Consider the following 24,992-nt stretch of genomic DNA (forward strand, 5'->3'; position numbering starts at 1 on the left):
CCCGGAGTGACCCCCCATAGTGATGCTGTGTGGGCAGAGCTGCCCTGCGGGTGCTCTCGGGGAGGAAACAACCAGTGGGGAGCAGGGGGTGTCGGGGGTCCCTGCGGTGGGATGAGCAGGGACCGGCACCCGCGGAGCTGGTGGGGGAAGGAGGGAGAAAAGAAAAGGCTGTTTAAGAAATAGAATGACTATGTGGTCATGGCTTAGAAGCTGGTACTTAGAAATTCCATGAATTTTAAAATAAAGACATTGTGAGATTTGAAGTTGCTTTTGAATGCTCCCAAACTGCGGCGCTAATACCTCGGCTGGCCCTTGCGGAGCCGTGCGGGGAAGCAGAGAGCACTAAGTGCTGCGCTGATAGAGCAGTTAAACACTGTAATAGAATTGTGTTTGGAGAGGCTGCAAAGCCAGGTATAGAGCCCATACATAAACAAGGCCATTACCAGCCAGGGTAAGCGGTGATAGAATTTCATGAATATCCCCACAAAAAGCTTTGTATATTTATAACAACCTACAGAGTCGTTTGGTGCACAGTCAGGGGCCTTTCGGAGTGATGCTGGAGGTAAATTGTGCCACAGCTCCGTGTGTCTGCATTGGGGCATCAGCTGTGGTGGGCGAAGCAGGACAGGGCAGGGGGGCCCTGGGTGCCTGATGGATATTGCCCACAAGTTTTTCCATTTTCCAATGTAACATACTCTTTTTAGGAAGTTTTTCAAGACGAGCCTCTGTTTGCAGGGAAGGGGAAGATGCTTCCCCAGCTGGGATGGAGAGGGGACCAGGAGAAGCTCTTTGCTCCTTCTTTGTCACCCTGGGACAGTCACTAAAGGGCAAGAGACAGAAGTTTCCGTGTCTCAGAAAAAGGGAGATGAGTCTGGGATCCATCGGCCTCGAAGCATCAGGACATGACCCAGCACCCCAAGAAGCCTCTGCAAGAAATCCACGCGCTCAATCTCTGCGGCTTCAAAAGAGGAAAGCAACCTCTTGAGCGTATTTATTACTTTAATTTAAATAAGTAGGAACTTTAAACTGACCAAAACTTCACTCTGCAACTCTCGCAAAACCTGAACCCAAGCGATAGGGACGCAGCTCGTGCATGAGCCATAATAAAATGCTAATTGCAATTCATAGATTATATGGGGATGCCTGGGACTATTGAAGACCCTGGATGAAGTGTAGTGTTCAATTTATCGTGTGTGTGTCGCCAGCGGCGCTGCCAGCCTCCTCCTTGTCCCCCTGCGTTGTTTTGTCATCTCTGTACTATCACCAATTCATCACAACGGCAACTGAACTCGCCGATGTCCACCCACCGGGTGACTTTGTCTTCGCTACTCTATGACTTCTAAATTAAATTGTCAAAACACATTACTGAGAAAAATATCGCGAAGGGAAAGTTCTTCACCCTTTTATCCCATCCAGGGAGAGGATGGGTTTGATTTGAAGCAAACATGTCTGCTTCATTATCCCTCCCGCTATCATATTTCTTCGCTCAGCAGCAGCAGGAACGGAGTCGATACTCAAGTCTTGGGTGACATGATGTAGCGTCCCACCGGAGCTGTCTCAATAAATTCTGAGATTGCCCAGGAAAAGCTGGGGAGGGGGGCATCATTTTCACCCTCTTTTATTCCTCCCACTCGCAGACAATTTCAGAGAGATTATGGGATTGCTGGAAGATCCTTGGTGTGGATTTCCCCGAGTCCTTGTGGCAGAAGAAACCAGCCCAACCTGCGCTTCCCCCTCCTCTGCTTCCTTCCCCCCAAAAAAACTGGGTTATCCCCCAGGCCAATGCCTGCGATCATCAAATCAACAGAGTTTTGCAACCGCTTTCCCCAGGAGCTGCATCACTCTCAGTAACGCAGGAGGTTCCTGCTGCGAGATGCAACCGCGGAAGAGAATTCACCCGGAGAATGTAAAACAAAAGGAGCGGTTTCTTGAACGGAAAGAGCTCTTGGTTTCTCCCTTTTCTCACTCACACGTCGCTCTCTGGCCATAATGGATCAGTCGTAAAAAAAGCAAGTAACACATTGTGCACTTATTCTTCTGACTTTGGAGAATATTAACATAATACACACATATTGTTTATTTATTCTGCTATAGTGCGAGTAACAGAGGTAATGCCCGATGTTTAAATGGGGTATTTGTAAATGCTCGCATTTCCTTAGCCGTTATGATGCATTAGCCATCAGTAGTCAAATTGCCTCGTATTTGCAATTTTATGGGTACATTTTATCAAGCACACAGGAGCTGCATTCAAAGCATGAAAATAAAGTATTCCACTTGTGTTAGGCAAGCACTGTTTCGATGCAAGATACAGCCAGAGAGCAGAAATTTCCTTTTTTCTCCTGCCTCAGCTGCAGATTAATCTCCAAATATTGCCTCCACTCGCAGTAGCAACTGCTAAGAGCCCATTTGTGGCAGGGTAACACTGAGAACATGACTGAATTTGGCTGGCTGTGAAATCACCCAATGTTTCTTTGCTGTTTTAAAATGTCTCCTAAAACTTTATCATTGCTTTTCCCCGCAGAGACAGAGGTTCCTGGGGTCACTGAGAGTCGCTTTCCCGTGTCGGCGTCTGAACTTCAGCTCTCCCCGTGAAGCAGGAAAAGTTGCAAATAACGCGAAAAATTGGGGGGAAAAGTGCGATTGCTGCTAGGCAGAGCACCCAGCACCCCAGCAGGACTTGGGGTCACCCCACTGCTCTCCCCTGGGGTCAGCCCTGGGACGCCCCAAAGCTCCAGGACCTCGCTGGTGGAGGGGGGAAAGTCACCCGGGTTGTCCCCAAAAGGAGCTGCTGGTGGCAGAGACTCTGATAAGGGGGAATTTGCTCCCTCTCGTGGGCTCTGGGAGCCGGTGTCTGAGCCCGACGCAGCAGCCGTGGGCATAAAAAGGGATGGGATTTCTTTGCATCTTGGGAAAAAGGAAAGAAAATCTCTGTTTTGACCCCAGCACAGTGCGATGTAAATGTACAGACCCCCAGAGAGTCTCCTGGGCTGGGGGCTTCAGCAGAACTCACTGCTTTTGACAAGGCAAAACTCCATCTGTGTTTTGATGGCATTGAATTGTGGCTCTCTGGAGCTCTCAGCTCCTTCTCACCTAACACTTTATTACCTTTATTGTCTCTTGGTCTGATCATTCTGTCTGAATTTATTTCTTCCAGGGAGTTTAGCTGCCACTCAACCAACTGACTCTGTAACGTGAATATCACAGCGCTCAGAGATGAAATGATGACATATTCCTCATATTTCCTCGACAAGTACAGTTTCATTTAATACTCACATAAAACCCCAGCAGCAGCCTTGCAGAGCCCTTGTTTCATTTCAAGCCCCCTTTAACAGTGCGTTTAACACCAGAAGACCACCAGCGATAACCTGGGAAGGGAAAACACGTCAAAGCACGTGGAGCGTGTAGAAAGTGCAGGAAGTGTGTAACCGGCGTTTGCGTGTGGATTGGTCTGAAACGTCGTTTTTATTACCCTGGGAAATGTATCGCTGCACCTGGCAGCACCTGTGGGCGTGTGGAAAAGGCAGGAGACAGGCAGGGAATGACAGAGATGGACAGACAGACTGAGCCAGCACTGGGCCCTTGTGGCCAGGAAGGCCAATGGTACCTGGGGTGGGTTAGAAGGGTCAGTAGGTCAGAGAGGTTCTCCTGCCCCTCTGCTCTGCCCTGGGGAGACCACACCTGGAATATTGTGTCCAGTTGTGGCCCCTCAGTTCCAGAAGGACAGGGAACTGCTGGAGAGAGTCCAGCGCAGCCACCAAGATGCTGAAGGGAGTGGAGCATCTCCAGTGTGAGGAAAGGCTGAGGGAGCTGGGGCTCTGGAGCTGGAGAAGAGGAGGCTGAGGGGTGACCTCATTCATGTTTACAGATATCTAAAGGGGGAGTGTCAGGAGGATGGAGCCAGGCTCTTCTCGGTGACAACCAGTGACAGGACAAGGGGTAGTGGGTTCAAACTGGAACACAGGAGGTTCCACTTCAATTTGAGAAGAAACTTCTTCATGGTGAGGGTGTCAGAGCCTGGCCCAGGCTGCCCAGGGAGGTTGTGGAGTCTCCTTCTCTGCAGACATTCAAACCCGCCCGGACACCTTCCTGTGGAACCTCAGCTGGGTGTTCCTGCTCCATGGGGGGATTGCACTGGATGAGCTTTCCAGGTCCCTTCAACCCCTGACATCCTGCGGTTCTGTGTGACACAGCCCCGGACACACGGTGCAACTGCCCGTCACCTCCTCGGCTGAGCCCCTTCCCCCGCCCGCCTGCCGTGCCCGGGCGCCGCCGGCAGCTCTCGGTCCCCCTCTACCGGCGGTCGGGACGTCGCCGTGTCCCCCGGCCCGTCCCCCTGCCCGGGGCTGGCGGGCGGCGCCTCGGCGGCCCGGACTGCAACTCCCAGCGTGCACCGGGACGGAACTACACCTCCCACAGTGCTCCGGGGCGGGGAGAGGGGCGAGTCCCACAATGCACTGCGAAAACACATTTTAATAAATTACCCTAATTTTTTAAGCCGCGCCATGGAGCCGTTAATGAGCGTTGAAACACGCCCGGGGAACCCAGCGGTAAACGATTCCATCGCCGCCCGCGGCCGCTGCCGCCTTCACTTCCGGCGCAGCGGCAGAAAACTACAGCTCCCAGCATGCACCGCGGCGCCGCGCCCTTTCCGGTTCCGGCGGCCGCGAGAGCTGGCCTGTCCCCTCGGAGGGGCCGGCTGGGCGGTGACGGGAGCGGCGGCGCCGGGACGGGGCGGCGGGGCCGGGCGGGGCGGCCGCGACCCTCCGAGCTCCCCCTCTCCCAGCGCGGCCCGGCCGGGCTCGCCGCTCCGCTCGGGCCTGGCGGGGTCACCTTCATGGGCGGGCGGTAGCGCGGGGCCCGGCGGTGCCCGGTGAAGCGGGGGCCGGAGGTGGCGGAGCCCGGGACGATGTTCGTGCAGGAGGAGAAGATCTTCGCGGGGAAGGTGCTGAGGCTCCATGTGTGCACCATGGAGGGCGCCGAGTGGCTGGAGGAGGTTCCCGAGGACACCACGGTGGAGAAGCTGAAGGAGCGGTGCCTGAAGCACGTAAGGAACCGGGTGTCCCCGTCCCGTCCCCAGGGCTGGGGCTGCTCCCTGTGCCCCCGGGGAGCCCTCGGGTGTGTGCGGTCGTGGGGAGGGAAAATCACGGCTAGAGGAAAGGGCAGGTAGGTCCCTATGGGAAGAAAACAGATTTTTCCAAAACCCTGTAAAATCTTTCAAAAGGAAAAAAAAATAGCTGAAGTAGACAAGTGTTTCTGTGTTCTGGTTCCATATAGGAAGAAAATGCCTGTTCTGAGAGTTTTATATGTTGGAAAAGGAGGATTTGCAGGGAAATCACTTTGCAACCTTTAGTTATGGGATTTGGCGTGTGTTTTCCTGTAGCGTTAGAGACCATTACCGATCACCAGCTCCTGCGTGCGCTCTGTGAACTGGTGACCTGGCTTCTGATGATTTCCCCTTAAAAGTTATACCATTATAGCCCAGTTTGTTTCTTGTTTGTATTTAAGGTCAAACAAGGGAAGTTGTAACTGTGGAGGAGAAGGTTCCTTTTTTTGACAAAGTCTTAGTGCAGCCTTGCCCTTGGTTGGCACAGTAGCTGGTGGGATGTTCCGGAGGGGGATAATAAACTCTTCAAATGCTCTCTGGGTGCTCTGAGCAATTAGATCTTAATGGACGTGTCCAAAGGGTGAGTTACTCATTGCTGTGTGGAAGAGAAAATGTGTAAAAACGCACAGGCACAGTCTGTAGAGGTTGAGCTGGAAAACACAGGCTGTTTGTGCTCCTGCGCTCAGTTACCGCTGGTGTCTTTGTGGGTGTTAAACGCCGAAACCAGCGGTTTCAAAACTACTGGACTGAATTTTGAAGATTTGCCATGACAGCGTTTTACTTTCAAGCAAAACGGTGATTGACAACAACAGCCTGTAAGGTTGTGACCCATGACCAGTGCTGTCCTAAAGTCTGGTGTTCTGGAACCAGCACAGCGTGATCTGGCAGCTCCACTCAGAACCTGCTGAATTTCTTGCTGAGAGACGCGTAACTTTTGAGTGGCAAAAGCAGGAACCTCCGCTCCCACCTCTGCGAGTGCACTTTACTAAACCAGACTGAATAGTGGGTTTTGTCTTCTGAGTCTTGCAAAGATTCTTCTTCCCCAAACTCAGCTGCAATAGGAGAATATACCTGTGATATTAATTACTTAATTCCCATTTGAAGGGTATAAAAGGTTTTATTTTCAAAGGAGCATGCTGCGAGGTAAGGGCAGCCCAGTGCCCGCTGCCTCCGACCTGCTGCTCGTTTGCTCTCAGCTGGAGCCCCTGGGAACAACAGGTCACAGCACACGCTTGTTCTTGTCCCGTAGTCTTTGTAAGGGCTTTTTGATTTAGGGATGAGAAGGGCTGCATTTGGATTGGCTTTTCCTGAGGTGGGTGTGATCCTCCTGGAGGAAAATGGGGGTGCTGTGCTGGGTGCAGGGCCCCCCACGCTGTTCTGTTCCTGGAAGGAATCTGGTGCTCCCCTCTTGTCCCTTTTCAGTGCTGCTGGTGAAGCACAAAGGTGGTGCAAGTGCTGCCGAAACAGAGTGGGGTAATAATTACATGCAGATGTGCAGAACTGAAAGGCCTTTAATTATCAGGAAGCTTAATTGAATAGTAGCTTGCACTGCAGTATGAGTCGGGGCGGAAGACAATTGATAACTTGGCGCGATGTTTGATTTCATTCTCTGCTGCCTTCTGCTAATGGTGTGGATTTGCATAACCGTTATGGGTAATGTATAGTTTTATGGAGGCGAAAAAATAGAAATGGAAAAATTATGACTCCTGATCATGGGGGTGTTGCAGTGAGGCTTGATAGCACCTTGGGATGATTTATGCAGCCATCTTGTGTGAGATGCTGATTATTGTGTTCCCTGAAGTATTTGAAGTCATTCTTTCGGGAGGCAGAGGAAGATGGTACTTGTGAGAGGCTTGAACTAGGAAAGTGTCAGATTTTACCTCCATAACATTGAAATCCTTACTAATCTCTGAAGAGTCACTCTTTAGGTCTTCCTTTTTCCTGAATATTATGTTTTGGGGTTGTTTTTTGTTATTTGCTTGTGTTTTGGTGGGCTTTTCTTGTTATCGATAGGCAAAAAAAGCCACCTCCCAGTAGTTTAATTGCTTGACCTACTAGGGGTAAAAAACCAACATAATAGGTCCCATCCCAAATATACACCTTCCAGCTCCTCTTTTTGAGTTCTTCTTTTGGGCTCTGACTCTCAGGATCTGTAGCAGTAATATTTTGAGCTTGTTCAAAGGAGCTGTTCCAGTGGTGCACTCTTACCCATTTTGGGGAACTTATCAGATCGATTACAGGAGGTGCTCCCAGCTGCTTTGGGGCTTTAATGTGTTCCTTGGCGTTTGTTCAGCAGTTAATATGCTGAAGGATTAGTAAGAGGCTCCTGTTATACAAAGCAGGACTCAAATATTCTCACCTCACTGTGCACAGAAGTTCAGATGGGGAACTGAAGATCCCTGTTAAAAACAAGGGCGCTATGTTTGGAAAAAGAGCAGGTAGCTGAGTGTGCCAGCAGATGCAGTCGCAACAGAAAAGGTGATGATGGACTAAAAGGGATCCTGGTAACACAGATGATGAAGAACAGGACTAAATGCTACAGCCAAGTAAAGCGCTGGTTTCACTGGGGTTTAGAGATGGCTCTGTTACCTGGGGGGTGAATACTTTTCTGCTTGGTAGGAATGTGTATTGCAAGAAGTGTCATTAAAAGCCTTTTTCTGGGAGCAGAGCAGGTGAGGTCAGTATGAAGTGTCCTATTTTGTGGCAAGAAGAGCAGCATCAAATTTATGGGTTTGGTAGGCTGTTATTTTTAATTTTGCCTTTTTGGAGTTGCAACCACTGTGCTCTTTTCCCACTCAAATTAGAAGCCTCTAGATGCACTGATGTAATGTTCTTGAACTCTGGTTCTGGGAGCCGCTCTGGTGTGGAGATGAGTCAGTTCAAGGTCTCTGTATGTACGTGCTCTTTCTTTTATCAGGATTTGTGAATTAATTGGCGTACAATTTAGAATTGTAATAAGGAATTGAGCACAACATTCATATTTGAAAAAAATCATCTGTATATTGATTATTTATGTTTGGGAAGAGAAGCTGTGAATGTAACTTCTGTTCAGCACTTTCAGCAGGATCCCAGCTTAGGGCTCCTGCAGCTGAACCTCTTGACTTCAGCATGAAACAAGGTGTGATTGGGCTGTAACGTTGGGTCTTTGAAACCAGCTGTTTAAAGAAGATTTTTAGAGCATCATAGTAAGTTGGAACTTAAATGTAGCTATTAGTTTAGCAGCATCAAGGAAGAAAAGTTAGAATCCTTCCTTTTGATTATTCTTCCCAGCCAGGAGCTTGGATCTGCAGGTAGAACCTACCGCAATCAGTGTCGTTACAGCACAATTCAACCCTCAGTTTCTTTGATAAAATACATCCTGTGCCCGGTCTCTGCATATTGTGCTGTTACTTAAGAAGTTGGTAAATGATGACCCAGTTGATATGTGGAGAATCTTGAATGCAAAGTGCAGCGACTCGTGCCGTAGGATTATTCCTGTCTTCTGCTCTTCAATATTTATTATCTTCTGCAGTGTGTACCCGGGAGCCTGGAGGATCCAAAAACTGTGACACATCATAAGTTGATACACGCTACTTCTGAGAAGGTGCTGACAGACACAAAGACAGTGTTGGAGGAAAACATCCAGGACAGAGGTGAGATTGTTTGATTAAATCCTGTCAGCCTGGAAACGTGAGATTGTATTTAACTATTTGACAAGTTCCAAACTGTAACCATTTTAATATCTACACTCTGCTTTGACATAGGAAGCTAATAAGGTGGCAAAAAAGGAAGAGGAAAAAAAGCCCTCAGGGCAGCATTTATGCTCCAAAATTATTAAAAAATAGTTACCATGGCTGAGTATTCACAGAGACGCAACCCAGTGCTTTTGGGGGGTTTCTTGAGGTCTCCAGCTCAGGCAGCAGGATGGTTGTTGAGGTGCATCTGAGTGTCTGCAGTTCAGTTCTCACTCTGTCCTCTGCAAATGTAGGTCAGAATCGACCACACTATCCTGTCACTGACTCCGGTAGAGTATGTGAGATATGTATTTGCTCCTGGACTTCAAAGGTGTAGAGGATTAACGTGAAACAAAAGAAGACCTAAAGATAAGAGCTGGAGTCAGTTTTTACTAGACGGCTTAAGCTAATGGCTCATTCTGGAGCTCAGGGGCAGTGGTGCAGAAGGAGAAGCAGGATGACTGTAGCCTGAACTATTGTCTGAGCCAGAAACTCAGCAGGACTGGAATTCCTGGGCTTTTGCCTGAGCTCATGCAGGCTGGAGATCGGCTACTGTGACCACGAGCGGTTTGGTCTCTCTCCTAAGGCAGCGTCACCTGTCACCTTTGGAACCGAACAGGAGCCGGGAAGTGCCACCCGAGGCAGAGGCGAGGGGCAGCGTTTTGCTGATGGCTGGTGTATTATTTCTAGGCGAGGCGCCGGCTCCTGCAGAGTTTTGAATTGCAGTTTGCAGAGCTAAGCAGAATTAACCGTGTGGCCGGAGCAAGCTGTCATGCAAAGCCTCTTCGCTCCTCAGCGAGCTCTGCTGTCCCTGTGCCTCGCTTGGCAGGGACACCGGATCGCAACCGACAGCTGGTGGCCCTGGCTGGCTGCACGGGGAAGCCAGGAGTCAGCACGTGGGTCCTCTTGTGTTCTGATCAGCTGGACACAGGAGGGTTAACGGCTTTCACCAGCTGTTATGTGCTAAGCCAGACCAAGGAAACTCGTTGTACAGAGCACACTTTGTTTGCTTCTTACCTGCTTAATGCAATGGGCTAGAAACTGCATGTCAAGCCGTACCCGGCTGGAGGGCTCCAGCTGCTGACCTGTTTGGGGCTCTGAACAGTCTGTCTGCATCTTTCCACTTGTAGATAGTACGTGGTAGTAACTGAGGTGCTAGGAACTTGTAAAGCATCATGTGATCTCCAGAAAAAGGTGCCTTTTTAGGAGACACTTAGCCCAAAACAAGCTTGTGCCAGGTTGTGGGGGATATCTGAGACTTGTTTGCCCTGGACACTTGCCCCGCTGTGCTACCAGGGCTGTGTCCCCGCTGCACAGCGTGCGTCGCTCTGCTGCCCTTTGCACCCCAGGTGAGCTGCAGCCTCGCACTGCAAGCTCATGTTGAAGCTTGGCGCTTGCCTTGCTGCAGCTGGAAGGCCCCAGCTTAGACCAGACCCCCCCCGTGGCCTGTGCTTACTGCTTCCTTCTCAAGGAAGCACTGCAAATGCTGACACATTCTTATTATGGTGAGCCAATTGCTGTAATATTAGTGTACGAGGCAACAGGACCCTCTAATATGTTTTCTTTTACAGTGTAGGAGAAGGAACTAGTGACAAAGTGTAATAATGAACCATGTTTTAAATTCACTGTGCACTAAGGAACTGCAGATACCGAAGGGGAGGTTTTAAAGTGTGAAAAAGCTCTGGTGCTGCAATGGAATTAGTACAAAATTAATCTCCAAGGAAAATTGCCTTTGTGAGGTATCTTAGAAGAATTGTTTTCACGTTATTTTCTAACATATTTCGGTATCGTTCTCTTTCTAGATGTCTTGCTTTTAATAAAGAAGCGTGCGCCACCTCCCCTCCCCAAAATGGCAGATGTGTCAGCAGAGGAGAAGGTGAGTTTGAAAGACCTCTTGATTTGAGCATTTTGATTAACTGCTGTATTAATGAGCTGCAGAGGATTACTGTGGTCTACTCTTTTTGTCTGTAGAGGCAAATGCAGGCAGTTAAATTCTAGGGAAGTTACTTCGTGTTCCTTCCAAACTTGGAGAAAGCTGCTATTACATTTTTTATTTTGATTGTGAGAACATTCGCCTTAGAATGAGATGTGCAGATACACTCTCTGGAAGGGGTATAGATTTGACTTTTCAACAAGTGTCTGATAACTGCGTAAGCTTAGTTCAGCAAGTGCTTTCGTCTCTGAAAACCCAATATGTAGATTTGCTGGTACACTGTCTTCTGTCTCTGTGTGTGGCTTGTCACCCTCTAAGCAGATCTATAGAGCTGAAGTGTTGTCACACTGCTATTCTTTTCTTTAATGTATTTTATTGGAATATAGTTATTCCTGAGGGTCAGTGATGCCCAGAGTGATGCTTATGCACAAGCGCTACTGCAGTTGATGTTACGGCATAAACACTTTGAGCAATAATTGTGTTCAACATTATGAATTCCGAGGTGTCTCTGTGTTGTGTCAACATATTTGATACATCACTTTACCTCTTTCTGCTGGAATTTTCCCGCATATTTAGAGAACAGAAATAGGTATAAGGACTGAAAGTGGGGCAACCCGACAGGTCCAGATTCGCTCCATAATTGCAAAATGATCCTTGCGTTATTAATCCCCTGTGCTGCCAGGCTGCTGTTTCTCAGTTGCAAGTTCCAGAGCGCTGCTTGGTGCCTTGGTGAAGAGCCTGAAACTGCTCTGAGCTGTGTTCTCTATTCTGTGGATAATGGGTTATGAAACCTGACCATGTTTCCTGTCCTTCAGAGGAAACAGGAGCAGAAAGCTCCCGATAAGGACGCCATTCTCAAAGCAACTGCAAATCTGCCCTCTCGCAATGTAGATCGCACCGTGGCCCATCACAACATGAGGGATGTAAGTATTAGACTTGGCTTCAACTTGCACACTAACAGCTGAATAGGTTTTTATCTTGGATAATCTTTTCTCTTACATATGAATGCGACAGTCTTTATAAGAGAAATTCAAATGTATATAATGAATATTAAAATAGCTTAAGATGCAGACACAGGTAATACTGTTTAGTGGTAATAAAACACTCTAAGTTATGATATTAAATGTATTGTTTGTCCATGGGAAAGCCTCATTAAACATATTCAAGATATGGCAGATGTGAAATTAGGAGGGTTTATTTCTTCAGTCTTAAATAGCTCAGATGTTTGCAGGTCTTCTTTCTGTGGTTTTGAAAAGAGAAATTAGTCAAATTCTGACTTCAGTAATTGAATGCTGCTAGTCTGTAATGTTTCTAATTGTGTCTTCAGCAGTGCTACGGATGTGCAGCACTTCACAGGAAAGGACCAGTACTTCTTGAGAGACTAAACAAGGAAAATAAAGCCCTAATAAAGCAACTTGCTGTACAGGGGGCCAGACTACTGCTGAGATACTAACAATGGATCTGTTAAGAGTTAATGACGGCTGGTAACTTCCCGTCTAAATGTTTTGACAGTTTCCTTTCTTGCAGTTCCAGACAGAGCTCCGGAAGATCTTGGTGTCTCTCATAGAAGTCGCACAGAAATTGCTGGCACTGAACCCAGATGCAGTTGAACTTTTTAAGAAGGCAAATGGTATGAAGATATCTTTGTAGTTACTGGTTCGGTTCTGGGAACTTGTTCGCTTCCATAGCAGAGGACTGGGCTCGCGGTGTGAAGGCCAGACCTTGGTGTAACAGCAAAGCTGCTGGAAACTTCATGGCAAAGATTCTACTTTGTTGTATAAAACTTGTTAATGTATAAGGTGCCTTTGGGATGGACGAGAAGTTCCGTTTTAACATTTAAAATAGTAGTAGTGAAAAGATTTGAAAACTTGAAGAGTTGAGCTTTAGAGATAGTAAAGAGTAGTTGAAAATGCACCAGGAGATAGTAAAATGAGGAGAAAGTGTAGCTGTTCATTTTGTGGGAAGTGCTTGCCCTTGAGATCTGCTATGACCAGATCCAAATTACTTTCACTGAATATCTATGTATCATCTATCTAGAACCTGCTGTGTATTTACTGATGTGGAAATGCCACGGTCGTGTGAGGGTTAGCTGTCTTTTATTTGAGATCTTGAACACATCCGGGCAAAGTCTTTGTCCTGGAAGAATCTATCTGAGCCGAACCAAGCTGAACGCAGCAAATTAGATGATGAGATGGCAAATTCGGGGCAGGAACAAAAGAAGGGATGGAGGGGAAGAATAGGGTTTCAACTTAACATGTGCCTTTCCATTGAGAAAGGATTTGATTTTAGGTTGAAGTCAATCTGAACGTTGTTTTGTTTATGTGTAGCCATGCTGGATGAGGATGAGGAAGACAGAGTGGATGAGATAGCTCTGCGACAGCTCACAGAAATGGGGTTTCCAGAAAGCAGAGCTGTCAAAGCCCTTCGATTAAATCAGTAAGTGTACTCAGCATGCTGCCTGGAAATTACTTGATGTGGTTAAAAAAATAATTTGCATTTTTTTTCTGAAGTCTCCTTATGTGGGTCACCTAAAACTGGGTTGGAAAAAGCATTTCCTTCAAGAGCAGCGCTGCCTCGGGCGGCGCGCGGGTGCGGATGGCATGGAGAAGGGAAACCACGCTGGACTTGCTCTGGTCTGCGGTTCACAAGGCTGGCACTGTTTCCGAGCATTAAACTCACATTTTCTTCCGCTTTAGAATTCAGATTTTACAGAGAAAAAAAGCAAACCTAGCCCATCCACATTGGTCTTTCAGATGTAGAAAAATGCTTTGTGCTGATGTTTTAAAAACATTCCAAGAATATTGCGGAGTCCAGGTAACAAGAACTACATTACCTCCTGTTCTCTTACTGTTGCTATGCCCTAGGAAGAGTCAGCTGTACCCCTGAGAGAGGTTTGTTAAACCATTCTCAATTTTCTAGTGATGGAGAATCCAACAACATATTCCAGCTGCGCTTCTCCAGTGTCTGTCCCTCGTTGCTCAGAAAGATTTTCTCCCCCGATATCTTCCATGTTGTAACTGAAAAGCCAAATAGGCAAAGGCTTTCTGTGAACATGGAATAATTCCTGTGTGTGAAATGTCTCCTTTGAGGGATCACAGATATCTCCTGAAGTCGGAGTAGAGGAAGAACAGACCAGTACATGTCCAAGTGCAGCTGCCTGTGTTCAGTTTTGCTCTTGCTCCAGGCACATTGTGCACATACAAAGTTTTTCACCCTCTTTGCTTCTTGCGTTGCTAATGGCATTTCTCGATCACTGGGTGGATGTCTGAGAGAGATCTCCTTAAGCAGCAACAGAGCGGATTGCATCTGGTTCCGTGTAAATTTGGAACATGCTTTGTTTGCGGTTTTGTTGGCAGTTGCAAATAGCCAGTGTTTGGTGTGAGGTAAAGCAGGTGATGTGGAGAACTCCCTCAGAAGTGCCTTTGGAAATCTGGGTCGCAGCTGTCCAAGTTGGACTTTGTTCCTCTGGCTTCGTGGCCTTGAAGGTGATTGCGGTGCCCTGAATGCACAGAGAATTCAGGTGCTCTGAGATTTATTATTTATGACCTTTCAGGTACTAATTAACCTGCACGTCGGTATCCATGGGAATAAATGCAAAGGCAAAGATAAGTTGAACACTACTGTACATCTGGAGTGTTTCTCATGCCTGTGTTTTGATTTGTTTCCAGTATGTCAGTGACACAGGCCATGGAGTGGCTGATAGAACACGCAGATGACCCCGCCGTGGATGCTCCGCTGCCAGGCCAGGCTCCCTCAGAAGCCACAGCCGAAGCTGCTGCAGCCTCCACTGAAGCGACTGCGGGGCCCAGTTCAGAAGCGGGTGAGGAGGAGGCCAAGGATGAACTGACAGAAATATTCAAGAAGATCCGGAGGAAAAGAGAGTTTCGTCCGGACCCACGAGTATGTGCTGCTTATCTCTCTGTGTAATGGTTGGGATTGGAAGGGACTGTGTGGGCGCCGTGGAATCCATTAGTTAATAAATGAAATGGGACACCTGGGTAGATACATATTATGCTGGCTTGACAGTATTTTAGTGGAAGTCTTTGGGGACTGTTTAAATTCGGGTTGCTGAAAGGGATATTACCTAATTAATGCATCACTGTTTCAGATAACAGTATCTGAATTACTGACACGCTTGTTTGTGCACCTGAGAATTAACTGATGGAACTGGAATGAGCTGGCAGGCTCCTGGCACTGCTGGCTGGGAAGGAGGGGTTGCAGGACAGGAGTAGGTCCTTTTGCTGTAGAAAAGGACAGAAGAGCTCTACGATATTTAGGGGCAAAGAGAAGTGTCACCAGCAGATTTTAATTCTTGCAGAAAATGCAGAAGTTAGATTTTTTTTGGTTTATTTTAGAATACAGTATTAGCTGAAGTGAAAATATATGTTGTTATCACCCTGGAAACTCACCAGGAGGTGCTCTTTAGAATCCAACACTTTGCTTTTACAGCTAACTGTTCCTTGAGTGAATAGAACTATAAATGAATGTGTAGTTTGATCTGTCAGTGAGAGGTGAACAAAAACTTTGTGATGTGAGAGAAGTTCTGAAGTGAGGTGTTTCTGTCCTGTTCTTGTGCTTTCTGCCCCAGGTATGCTTGCTTGTTGCCTCGCTTTCAGGGCTGAGGACAGAAGCTACCTTTGCTCCTAAGGCTTATTCTTCCATAATAAAGCACTTTTGCTGTAGGCTGTCGGAAAACTTTGTAGGTGAGATCACTTAGTGGTCTACAAATGGGAACAATGAGGGTTTTTTTACCCCACAAAAAGCTCCTATGCAGAAGGTGGAAGGATGTGGTTGTTCTCATTTCTGTTTTAAACGTTACATTTATTAAGCTGTACATATCTGATACAGGCTGTCATTGCCCTGATGGAGATGGGGTTTGATGAGAAAGAAGTGGTGGATGCACTCAGAGTAAACAACAACCAGCAAAATGCGGCCGTGAGTACAACGTCATTTCTGTTCTTTATTGCCATAATAGTCTGTTCAACTGATTCTTTTCATCATTGAATTGATGTTTTGATCTGTCATAAAGCTCAACTGTTACTGGAGATGAAATGAGTTCTATGTATTCTGTGCCTCTTTCAAATTAGATACACAACTAGAATACAAAGGTTTTAGACTTCTTAGAGGAGCTCAGCAGGTGTGAGGTTGAGGCTGATCTGGTTGGGACAGCATAGGTGGATTTTCAAAAAGCTTTTGAGAAACACCCTCACCAGAGTCTGCAAAGGAGATTATGCTGCCATGAAAAAGGAAAAGGTATTCCCGGTAATTCATAACCAGTTAAAGAACAGGAGTAAAGGATCAAGCAAGAGATTCAAGCTATGTAGTGTGATGATTTTCAAAGACCGATTAGTCCCCTGCTAGTGGATATGTTATGGAAAATGACATGGACACAGCTGACAGCCAAGGAATCTCTTCTTAATCATCCAGTGCTGGCTGGGAAAATAATTTTAACATGCCACATTGTCAAAACTTTTGAGATGCTTTCATTCTAATCGTGAAATGTGTTGTGCCTGGTGATTTCTTGCAGTGTGAATGGCTGCTGGGAGACAGAAAACCTTCTCCAGAGGACCTGGATAAGGGCATCGACACCAACAGCCCTCTCTTCCAAGCCATCTTAGAAAACCCAGTGGTACAGTTAGGGCTGACCAACCCAAAAACTCTACTAGGTAAGTCCTGCTTGGGTACCTGATCTGTGTGTGTCTAGGTACCTATATATATAGATATATACACAGTCTCTGTTGCCAGCAAATGGGAGCAGAGGCTGGATGATGATGGCACTTTCGGGGTGGGTGCAGCTCCGTACCCTTTGCCTCGCTTTCGGCAGCTGGTTTGTTTGTTCACTTCATACCACAACTCAGCTAAACCAGAACAGAACTTGGGGCTAACCCAGAAATGATGCTAATTCCCCAGGCTACTGGATTACACTCACTGAACTCAGAACTGTAGTGACTGCTGGCTGCAACGCTGTTGTGGATTTAGGGGATCTTTTGTGTGTTCCCTGTGGCCACAAGAGGAAAAATCAGGAATGTCTGTCTAGAACTCTGATTATTTTGCAGAAAAAACAAGGCTGTGCAGCTCACTGTGTGCTGAGGCCTGGTCATTGAGATGGCAGATAACTTATGGAAGAGCCTGAGCCAAGGCCTTGCCTAGCAGAGTTGAGATAACTGTGAGAATACGCTTCCCCTTGCTTGGATTTTGGCTCTGGGTGAGGTCTGTGCGCTCGTGGTCAGGAGGGCTGTGAGCACAGTGATTCCCCAGCTGATGGGCCTGGCAGGGAAACAGAAACCTCTGATGAATTGGTCTCTCTGACACTGGAGGACGATACAAAAAAATGATATTGGCTCTGTGACATGTATCAAAAGTTTTGCACTTAGCCCTTGACTACAAAATGTACTTGAAGCAATGCTTTTAAATAAAGGGTGTATGCGCAACGTGTTCGAGAGAGCTTTTAAAAATACTGCTTTAGATGTAATTAGGAGAGTTTGCAAGCCTTTAAATAATTCAAGAGCAGAACTTTCCCGCTCTCATTTCTGAACAAATGGTCTCTTCATTTCTGAGGGTTCCACACTGCAGCTCAAAATATAAATAGAAAATGAAATGCTGCTATATGCACTTGGAAAGCTTGGATGAACATCAGAGAATATATTCCTAACGATACATCTGCAAATTGCTGATGTCACAGATTTTAATGGTGAATGTTTTCATTTAATTGGATACTTACAGGATGTTGATAAATCTTTACTTTTAAGCTTTTGATCCTGTAGAGGAATAAAGCGGTGGAAGGCAAGATCTGTGCTTTATTCTGGGCTTTTCTATAGGAATGCTGCATGACCTTGAGCAAGGTATTAACGCTGAGCCTTTCGGAGGTGCTGGGTACTTACAGCTCCCACTAATGTCAGCTGGAGCTTTGCACACTAACGTTCCTGGGCAAACGCAAACACTGCGTTTGCTGCTGCTGTCACAGCGCTGACATTTTGGTGACTCCTGAATAGGTCAGATGTGCCGCTGCTTTTTTTGTCCTGCTCCGTAACGACTGCTCCAAGTGTCCGGTAGTCCAGCTCAGTGGCTGTCCTAAGCTTATAAATTATTGCCTGGACTGTTCTGCCAGATTTGCAGCTTAGCTCTTGCAGTAGCTGTCTCATTATGAAGACAACTGCATATAGAGAGGAAAAAATGCTAGAACTCTGAGATTGGGTGAATTAAGGGGCTACACTTCTGCTGGCTCTGCTGCTCGTTCCCATGTGGCCTTTGGCGTGTCTGCTTCTTGTTTGACTGACTTAGTTTTCTCTTCCGAGATGTTGAGGGAGCAGCTGTGGGACAAGCAAAGTGCAGCAAAGGCTGGTGGTGCTTTCTGTGAACTGACTTGATGAAGCACCAGGGAGGAGGATGATGCTGGTGCCAGAACTGGCTGTTAAGGAATCTAGGCTGGGATGTGGAGAGTCTTGGATCAGAAGAGCCTTCCTGCAGGAGATGACCCAGTTCTAAGCTGGGCTTGCGTACATGGGTGAACTGCAGAGCGTGTTCCTGCTGCTGCATGCAGACATCTGCCGAGGCTTTAGCTCCTCAAACCCACATCCTTGGGCTTCTGTAAGATGGACTGTAATCCAGGCTGAGTATTTAATCACCATCCATCTGCAGTGAATTTAATGCTGAGGAACGGAGGAAGCGCAACAGCCTGTCCCATCGCGCTCTGTAGAGACTGGGGGGTGCAACGGGTCAATGTTAGGTGCGTGTTCCTGCTGGTTTGGGGCGACTCTTGCCCACAACCTTTGAGCTGCAGCTGTTTCTAACTGTCCTGTAGCTGAACACTCCAAACATGGAAGCATTTGCTGACTGAAGAACTAATTGTGTTGTAATTTCCATCTCTTGGCAGCCTTTGAGGACATGCTTGAAAACCCCTTGAACAGCACTCAGTGGATGAACGATCCCGAAACGGGGCCCGTCATGCTACAGATCTCGCGAATCTTTCAGACGCTGAACCGCACGTAGAGGGGAGCACCGGTCACGGTGCCGCTTCCGACTGTCCCCCTGTCACCCCCTCCTCACCGGGAGGGCGCATGGGCCGTTTGGGGAGGGGGCACATCCTGCCTGAGGGGGCCACTGGCAGCAGAGCTTATGTAGTTACGGCCAACTGAAGTTCATTGCCTTGTGGATTTAGTGTTAGTGGAAGAGGTTTGAAGACTCGTTTATGTTTTCAGGTGTTAGGTTTAAAATAAAGTATATTAAAAAAAAAATAGGAAAAGGTTTTGTGAAAACAAGAATCTGATTGTTGGGAAGCAATATGACAATGCTTGTTCCAAAAGCCTGTGACGGTGGTTTTCTAGCCAGATTTGCTAGTGTCTGGCTGGTGTTTACAAAAGGTCGCTGACCACTAGCATAGGATGTTAATCATCTCCATACAGTATTAATTTATGGCTATATCAAATTATAATTTTTTAAAAAATGAATTCTTAGGAAATGTTTTTTTTAAAGTCCAAATATTGGGAGAGCAAACACATTTCTATCCAAACTTGTTTATCTTGCGTTAGAATTTAAAGAGAATAATTCAGAGATGGGATTCTTTTAATAAATAGCATCACTTTTTCCTATTTCTTTGCCGCGTTAGCGTCGTTGCGGTCCCGCAGTGGTTGGGCTTGCAGGAGATGCTCTGTCGCTGCATTAAAGATGCAGCATCTCTGTCTCGACAGGACTCGCTACAGCAGGACTTGGATTCCCGAGTAGGCTGCAGTTCATGCTCTGCCATATCCTGACACAAGGAGGGATATATTCACATAGTGGTTTTTTTCCATTTTCACGTTAACGGTTTTGGAAAGGGAGACCGGTGGGGTTTGACTTTGTTTCAAACAAAAAAAGTAACTCCTTTGCATGGATTTTTTCATTGGTGGTCTGTAAAGAAGCAGAACCGCTTCGGTTTTTATCTTGTTTGACATATATAAAAGCACGCTTGAAATTATTATCTTATTTGAGGTAGAAGTGGGGTTTTTTAATGCTTATTTTTACCTTGGAAATACCCAGAATGTCAGGCTGTGTCTTTCCTATTTTGTGAGAAGACTGACTTGAGATTTCAGACAGGAGTCGCGAGCTTTTGGGAACAGAACTCGCTGTGAGTATCCAGCTGGTTTTTATGGCTCTGCAGATGTTACTTTTTGAAGTCTGAATGAAAATGATTTTGATTTTTCAAATGAATGAAATAGGATTGACATCTGTCATGATCCATGGCTGGTGTGTTTTGGAAGGGCGGGTTAGGCCAGACCTGTCTCTCCAAAACACAGACTAACCAGGTGGAGACCCTGTCCCTAAATAGCACGAGGGTTCCTGTCACATGTGGATCCTGAGTAGCTCCGTGAGTCACCTCTAAGTGTGAGATTTGTGTGTGTGCGGTTGGATTTTTAAACAAAAATGCAACACGATGCAACCCGAAACCCTACGACAAGTTTTGGCCTGAACTTGGCATCCCATCTGGGCTGTTGTGCAGCCAAGGCACTGAAGTTGCCAATTTCACATAATTAATATGAAGGGTGGGGAAATCAAATCAGCATGAGATTTTATCTTGACTTACTATCCCAGGATTTGGGTTTTTTGTTACCTGTAATTTTACATTAAGCTTTACAGTTCATGACTGCTGAAATATTTACTTCCATGTTTAGAAATGCGGAGCTTTACAGAGATGCTGCCTCTGTGAGTGTAAAAGGCAGGAACCTGATCCTGCAGCCCAGCGAGTTCAGCACGGCCGCTCATGAGCAGCTGAGACTGAACGCTGTGGTGCTCTGAAAGGTTTTCATTATTTCATCCTTATTTTTTCTTACTCCCTGAAGCTTTTTGCCACTAATACTACCAGAAGATGCTATTACGTGAAGCTTTTAACGTTAGAGGCACATGTCCCTCTCTAGCCAACCAGGATTCCTGTGAATGTTCCTTTTCATGAGCGGTTTTTAGAAGACAAAGCTGGGAAAAACTCACCTCTAGTTTGGTGGGGGTTCTTTTAGCTTCTGAATTAATCAGGGTCGGTTCAGACTTATCAAATAGATGCTTTGGTTGCAGTCTTGGTCTTAGAAGAACGTGGCAGCTCATTGAAATGCTCCTGTTGAGTTCAGTAATGCTTTTGTGAGGAAGAACAACTCATACAAGTGTGGATTTTCAGGTTCCAGTCCTGTGCTGTTGAAGTTATAAGCAGCAAAGACGTGTCATATTTAGGTGTCTTATAACGTGGTCAAGGGAATATTTGGCAATCTGTGAAATCAAGAAGTAAATGGGGCTCTGGGTGGCTCATAGAGCGCAGTGACTATTTCTTGCACTTCCAGCTCCTTGCCCCATCGGTTGATACAATCTTCTGCCTTTTGATATTACATGACTCTTGAAAGCTGACTAGTTATTTATTTAAATGTATGTAACTTATAATTTTGTCATCAAAACACTGGTATTTTAAATAGAAATGTACTACATGGATGTTTGTTCTCAGGGCTTCATATTTATGCTCTCCAGAGAGGGGGGATGCAGCTAAAGGGTTTGTATTTGGATAAAAGAAATGCCAGTGGCTGCTTTACACCTTGGACCTTGATTGTCCTGACCAGAGAGCCTGAGCTCGCGGAGCCATCCTGAGAAACCCCTGGTTTCTGGTCCCGATGCTGCCCCATCTCTCCTGTGAGTGGTGCTGAGTCTTCCCTCAAGGCCGCTTTGTCCCTCTGGACACGGTCGCTCCAGATTACCCAGCTGCTGCAGTTCGCTGATCTTTACACCGTTCCAGGGACGATTCCGTCCTCCGTGCAGCTGGCAGATGAACGTGCGCGGTTTCCAAAGCAGCAGCAGCGCGCTCCTGCTCTGGGGATGGCGCGAGATTTGCTCCTGCGAGAGCCCCAAAACTCCGGCTCGTTCCTGCTGTTGGCTGTCACAGACCTGCCCCCGAAACTTGGCTTCTGGAGATTTCTCTTCATATCCAAGAAACATTCAAATGGTTATTTAAATCCTTTTTAGTTGGGACTATTACAATTTAATTTTTGTAGGTATTGTACTTCATGGGTTGAGGATGTTTTAATGTCTTTTGGAAGTTGTTTAAATAAGCATTGCAGCAAACGAATGTATCGGAACGCTGTCAGCAGACGTTCCCTGTGGAAGAGACGGAGGTTACCGGTGGTCTCTGCTTCAGTGGTGATTTTACGAAAGCAACGTACCCAGGATAGCGAGCGCTTTGAAAAGTAAATACCCCATTTTTCTACTTTTAATAAATAGCGTTTTTATCAACTAGCAGCATAGCGGCGCTTGCAGCTGGGTGTTTCCGTCCCATCGTAGGTCCTTGTGCTTTGAGACATCAGCAAACCGCTGGCTGTGTCCTCCTCCCTGGGCTCATTGTTCTCCTGTGGGCTCGTGGTGCCGTGGGACGGGGGTGACCGTCCCCACCTGCCCGCAGAGGACACAGCGAGCGAGCGGGTGTCTGTCTGTCTGTCTGTGAACGTGCTCCCATGGTGGTTGTTCTCACCCGCATCTGACACGTAGGTTTAACAAAAGGGGTTTTTAAGGACCCCTTGCCCCAGGTTTGATCTTCAACGCAGATCCCGTTTGCGGCATGTGAACTTCAATAAATGTAAATGCATTTAATTCTTACTGAATTTGGGTATAGTTTTGTATTATGCTCTGGGGAGAGGGAAGAATTTGGGTCGTATTTCAACTAAGCCCCACAAAACAAAGTGTCTTTGTTGCAGCAGGTAACAGAGGCTTGTAGAGATTTTTAATTTGCCTATTTTTAATCGTTTAATGAACTGTGCAAGAATGTGATTTGCTATCCAGCACTCAGCACGGGGCAGCACTGGTAAAATGACATTGCAAGGTACTGAGCGAACGCTTTTCATTTCACCTGTGTGTTAAATAATTAGGTCCGGCGTATGATGATGTTGATATGACACTGGCGTGTGGCATGCACAGCTGTTTCTCAGATGTAACATTAATTTCATGAAGCTTAACTAGGGTGGACGTCACGGAGCCTGTGGAATTCAGGGTTCATTCTGGACACGTGTGGGTCCCTGAGTGGGAAAACCCGCAGGTTTTGTCCCCGAGGCAAACACAAACAAGCAATCAAAACCCAAACAGGAAATGCTACTAATTTGTTACCCTTTTAAGCAGTTGCTGTTGTCTGCTGAAGGGTATTCTTGAGGTTTTTGGCAAAGCCAGGCTGTTCAGACTGTTCATTTTGTACCTGTAGCATGTGGAGAAGTCGGACCCATGAATGAGACCAGAATGAACGCTGAGCTCCAAACCTGCTCGCACACACAAGACACTGATGTTACGTGTGTTGTAAATTTATAATATATCTTAAAAATAAAGTTTTTTGATTTATTACAAGGTGTTCTGAAACTTCATTTTCAGGACCGGCAGAGGTTTATGAATCCGGGTGTTCTCTAAACTGTGCTCTTGCCAAGAGAGGTCGGACCGGGTGATCCTGGAGGTCCCTTCTCAGCTGGTATCTATGGTTCATATGATTCTATGAATGCTCCTTGTATCTGCAGCCTGTTAGAATTGTTCCTCTGAAAATAAGATATTTCGATAGTTGGTCAAGAAACCTATAACAAAATTTGTGCAGAGAATCCTGTTCTAAGAGTCAGTTTTGCCACCTGGAAGTTATTTCCCTGTTTTCCAGGACGAGTCGTGTGGGTAAGACTCATCGCCTCATTGCAAGAGCTGCACGAGATGAGATTGGGCAACCCCCTGCGATGGGCCCATGCTGTTGGAGAGGGATTTATCTCGGTGGTTGTTGAGTGATAAATTGGAAGCCTTTTATTCCACACCAGGGGAACCCTGGTGAAGGGAACCAGCTGGAGCAAACCAGCCGGAGGTGTGGTGGGACTGGCAGTTCACGTGGTGAAACCGGAATGCCCGTGCAGGTGATGCCGGTGCTTTGGGAAGGAGCCGGGAAGCGCCTCAAGTCCTGCCCACGTGTGCGCGGCAGCTGCTGCAGCGTGTAAACGCGTGGGGCGGTTTCTCTAATGAAGAGGTGGGGTTATTAGCATTTTCACACAATGTTCAGGGCACGGAGGAGCACCTGCCAGCAGCCTGTTTGTTCAGCAAGTGTTACAGAGTCATTTTCATTGCATCCTGTCAAAGACTGAGGATTAGCATGAGAGGTTTCTGAGCGCTTGTTCAGGGCAGGTTTTTAAACATGGTGGTAAATGCAGGTTTTCCCTTGATGCCAGCTGGCCCCACACTCAGATTTCCTTTAATGCACAGATCAGCAACAGGCAGCAGGACAATTCAAAGGTCCAGCTCTCCACTAAATTAAAACAACAACAAAAAATCCCTAAAGCAGCTCATGGTGTATCATTAGATAATGGTACTTCTGAACCTAAACTGGTACAGCAGGTCCGGGCAGAAATCCACACCTTAAAAACTGAAAAGTGCTAGCTGAGTGATGGGCTGGGTTGTAATTGGCGTGGTGTCGCTCGGGTCTGGAGGAGCGTGCTTTTGGCACGGGGACGTGTTGCTGGGCTGGAATTCTCCAGCAGTGACAAGATACGGAGCTAAGGAGAGAGATACGGAGCCAAGGAGAGGGGCGGCCGCTGCTCCAGCCCCAGCAGAGCCCCGTTCTGCACCGCGGAGGGTGGGGAAGGTGAGTGCAGGTTGCGCTGGGCTGTGAAAGCGCAGCTTGGCGTTGGCAAGGTGAGACATCGCTAACAACACCAACGGTGTGGCAAGAGCTGCTCCTCGTCCCTCCATGGGTGGTTCACCGGAGCCTCTCCCACTGCTCTCTGCTCCCCGGGACCGGTGGGCGCTGGTTGTGTTAACTCACGAAAATGAGTAGAACATTGTACAATTGTACAATTCCCCGTTCCACCAGAAACAGAAGGAAACGGCAGATGCTGACCCTGGGATGTGCCCAGGTCCAGGCTGCACTCCCTGCTGTGATGATCCCATCATTTGCTCTGTGCTTGATCATGCTATTTCTTTTTTTTAACGGTGATTTTACTAGAAGAGAGGAATACCAAAGGAAGCAGCCGCTCTGCAAGCTGCTGGGGATGCTTTGCTATAGGCGAAGTGGGTTTGGGGTAGAATTAATGGAGCAAATTATTTCTCTTACTATTCAAAAGCCTTCGCTCCACTGCAAGACTCGCATGCATGAGCTGGACCATTGCTCCAGGGGTTTGGTCCTGGAAAATGGCTTGAAAGCAGTCAGGTCTGTGGTGTTGGTGCGACTGCCAGGGAGTGTGACCTGAGAAGGGACAGCGGTGCCCCAGCCCCGTGTATCCGGTGTCACCAG

The 24,992-nt window shown here is 47.0% G+C and overlaps 1 protein-coding gene across 2 annotated transcripts; it reads left to right on the forward strand.

Moving 5' to 3' along the window:
- The first annotated feature begins 4,696 nt into the window (after positions 1-4,696).
- UBAC1 (UBA domain containing 1) lies at positions 4,697-23,083 on the forward strand. Of its 2 annotated transcripts, none has more exons than XM_065853709.2 (10): positions 4,697-5,044; positions 8,616-8,736; positions 10,620-10,693; positions 11,566-11,673; positions 12,263-12,380; positions 13,078-13,186; positions 14,419-14,650; positions 15,599-15,685; positions 16,278-16,416; positions 18,624-23,083. In XM_065853709.2, exons 1-10 carry the CDS (start codon positions 4,907-4,909, stop codon positions 18,737-18,739), a joined length of 1,242 nt encoding a protein of 413 aa, XP_065709781.1. In that variant the 5' UTR covers positions 4,697-4,906; the 3' UTR covers positions 18,740-23,083. The 2 variants fall into 2 exon arrangements, with proteins under 2 accessions (XP_065709781.1, XP_065709782.1); XM_065853710.2 differs by having other exon boundaries at positions 4,701-5,044; positions 12,278-12,380.
- Positions 23,084-24,992: the final 1,909 nt, after the last annotated feature.

The sequence above is a fragment of the Patagioenas fasciata genome, chromosome 20, assembly GCF_037038585.1.
Source record: "Patagioenas fasciata isolate bPatFas1 chromosome 20, bPatFas1.hap1, whole genome shotgun sequence".
Classification (NCBI taxonomy): Eukaryota; Metazoa; Chordata; class Aves; order Columbiformes; family Columbidae; genus Patagioenas; species Patagioenas fasciata.

Excerpts from the sequence above, each read along its gene's own strand:
- UBAC1 (XM_065853709.2), top strand. The coding sequence starts at position 4,907 with ATGTTCGTGCAGGAGGAGAAGATCTTCGCGGGGAAGGTGCTGAGGCTC. Across the intron at positions 8,737-10,619 it reads GGAAAACATCCAGGACAGAG|ATGTCTTGCTTTTAATAAAG; the intron begins GTGAGATTGTTT and ends TTCTCTTTCTAG. Across the intron at positions 11,674-12,262 it reads CCCATCACAACATGAGGGAT|TTTCCTTTCTTGCAGTTCCA; the intron begins GTAAGTATTAGA and ends ATGTTTTGACAG.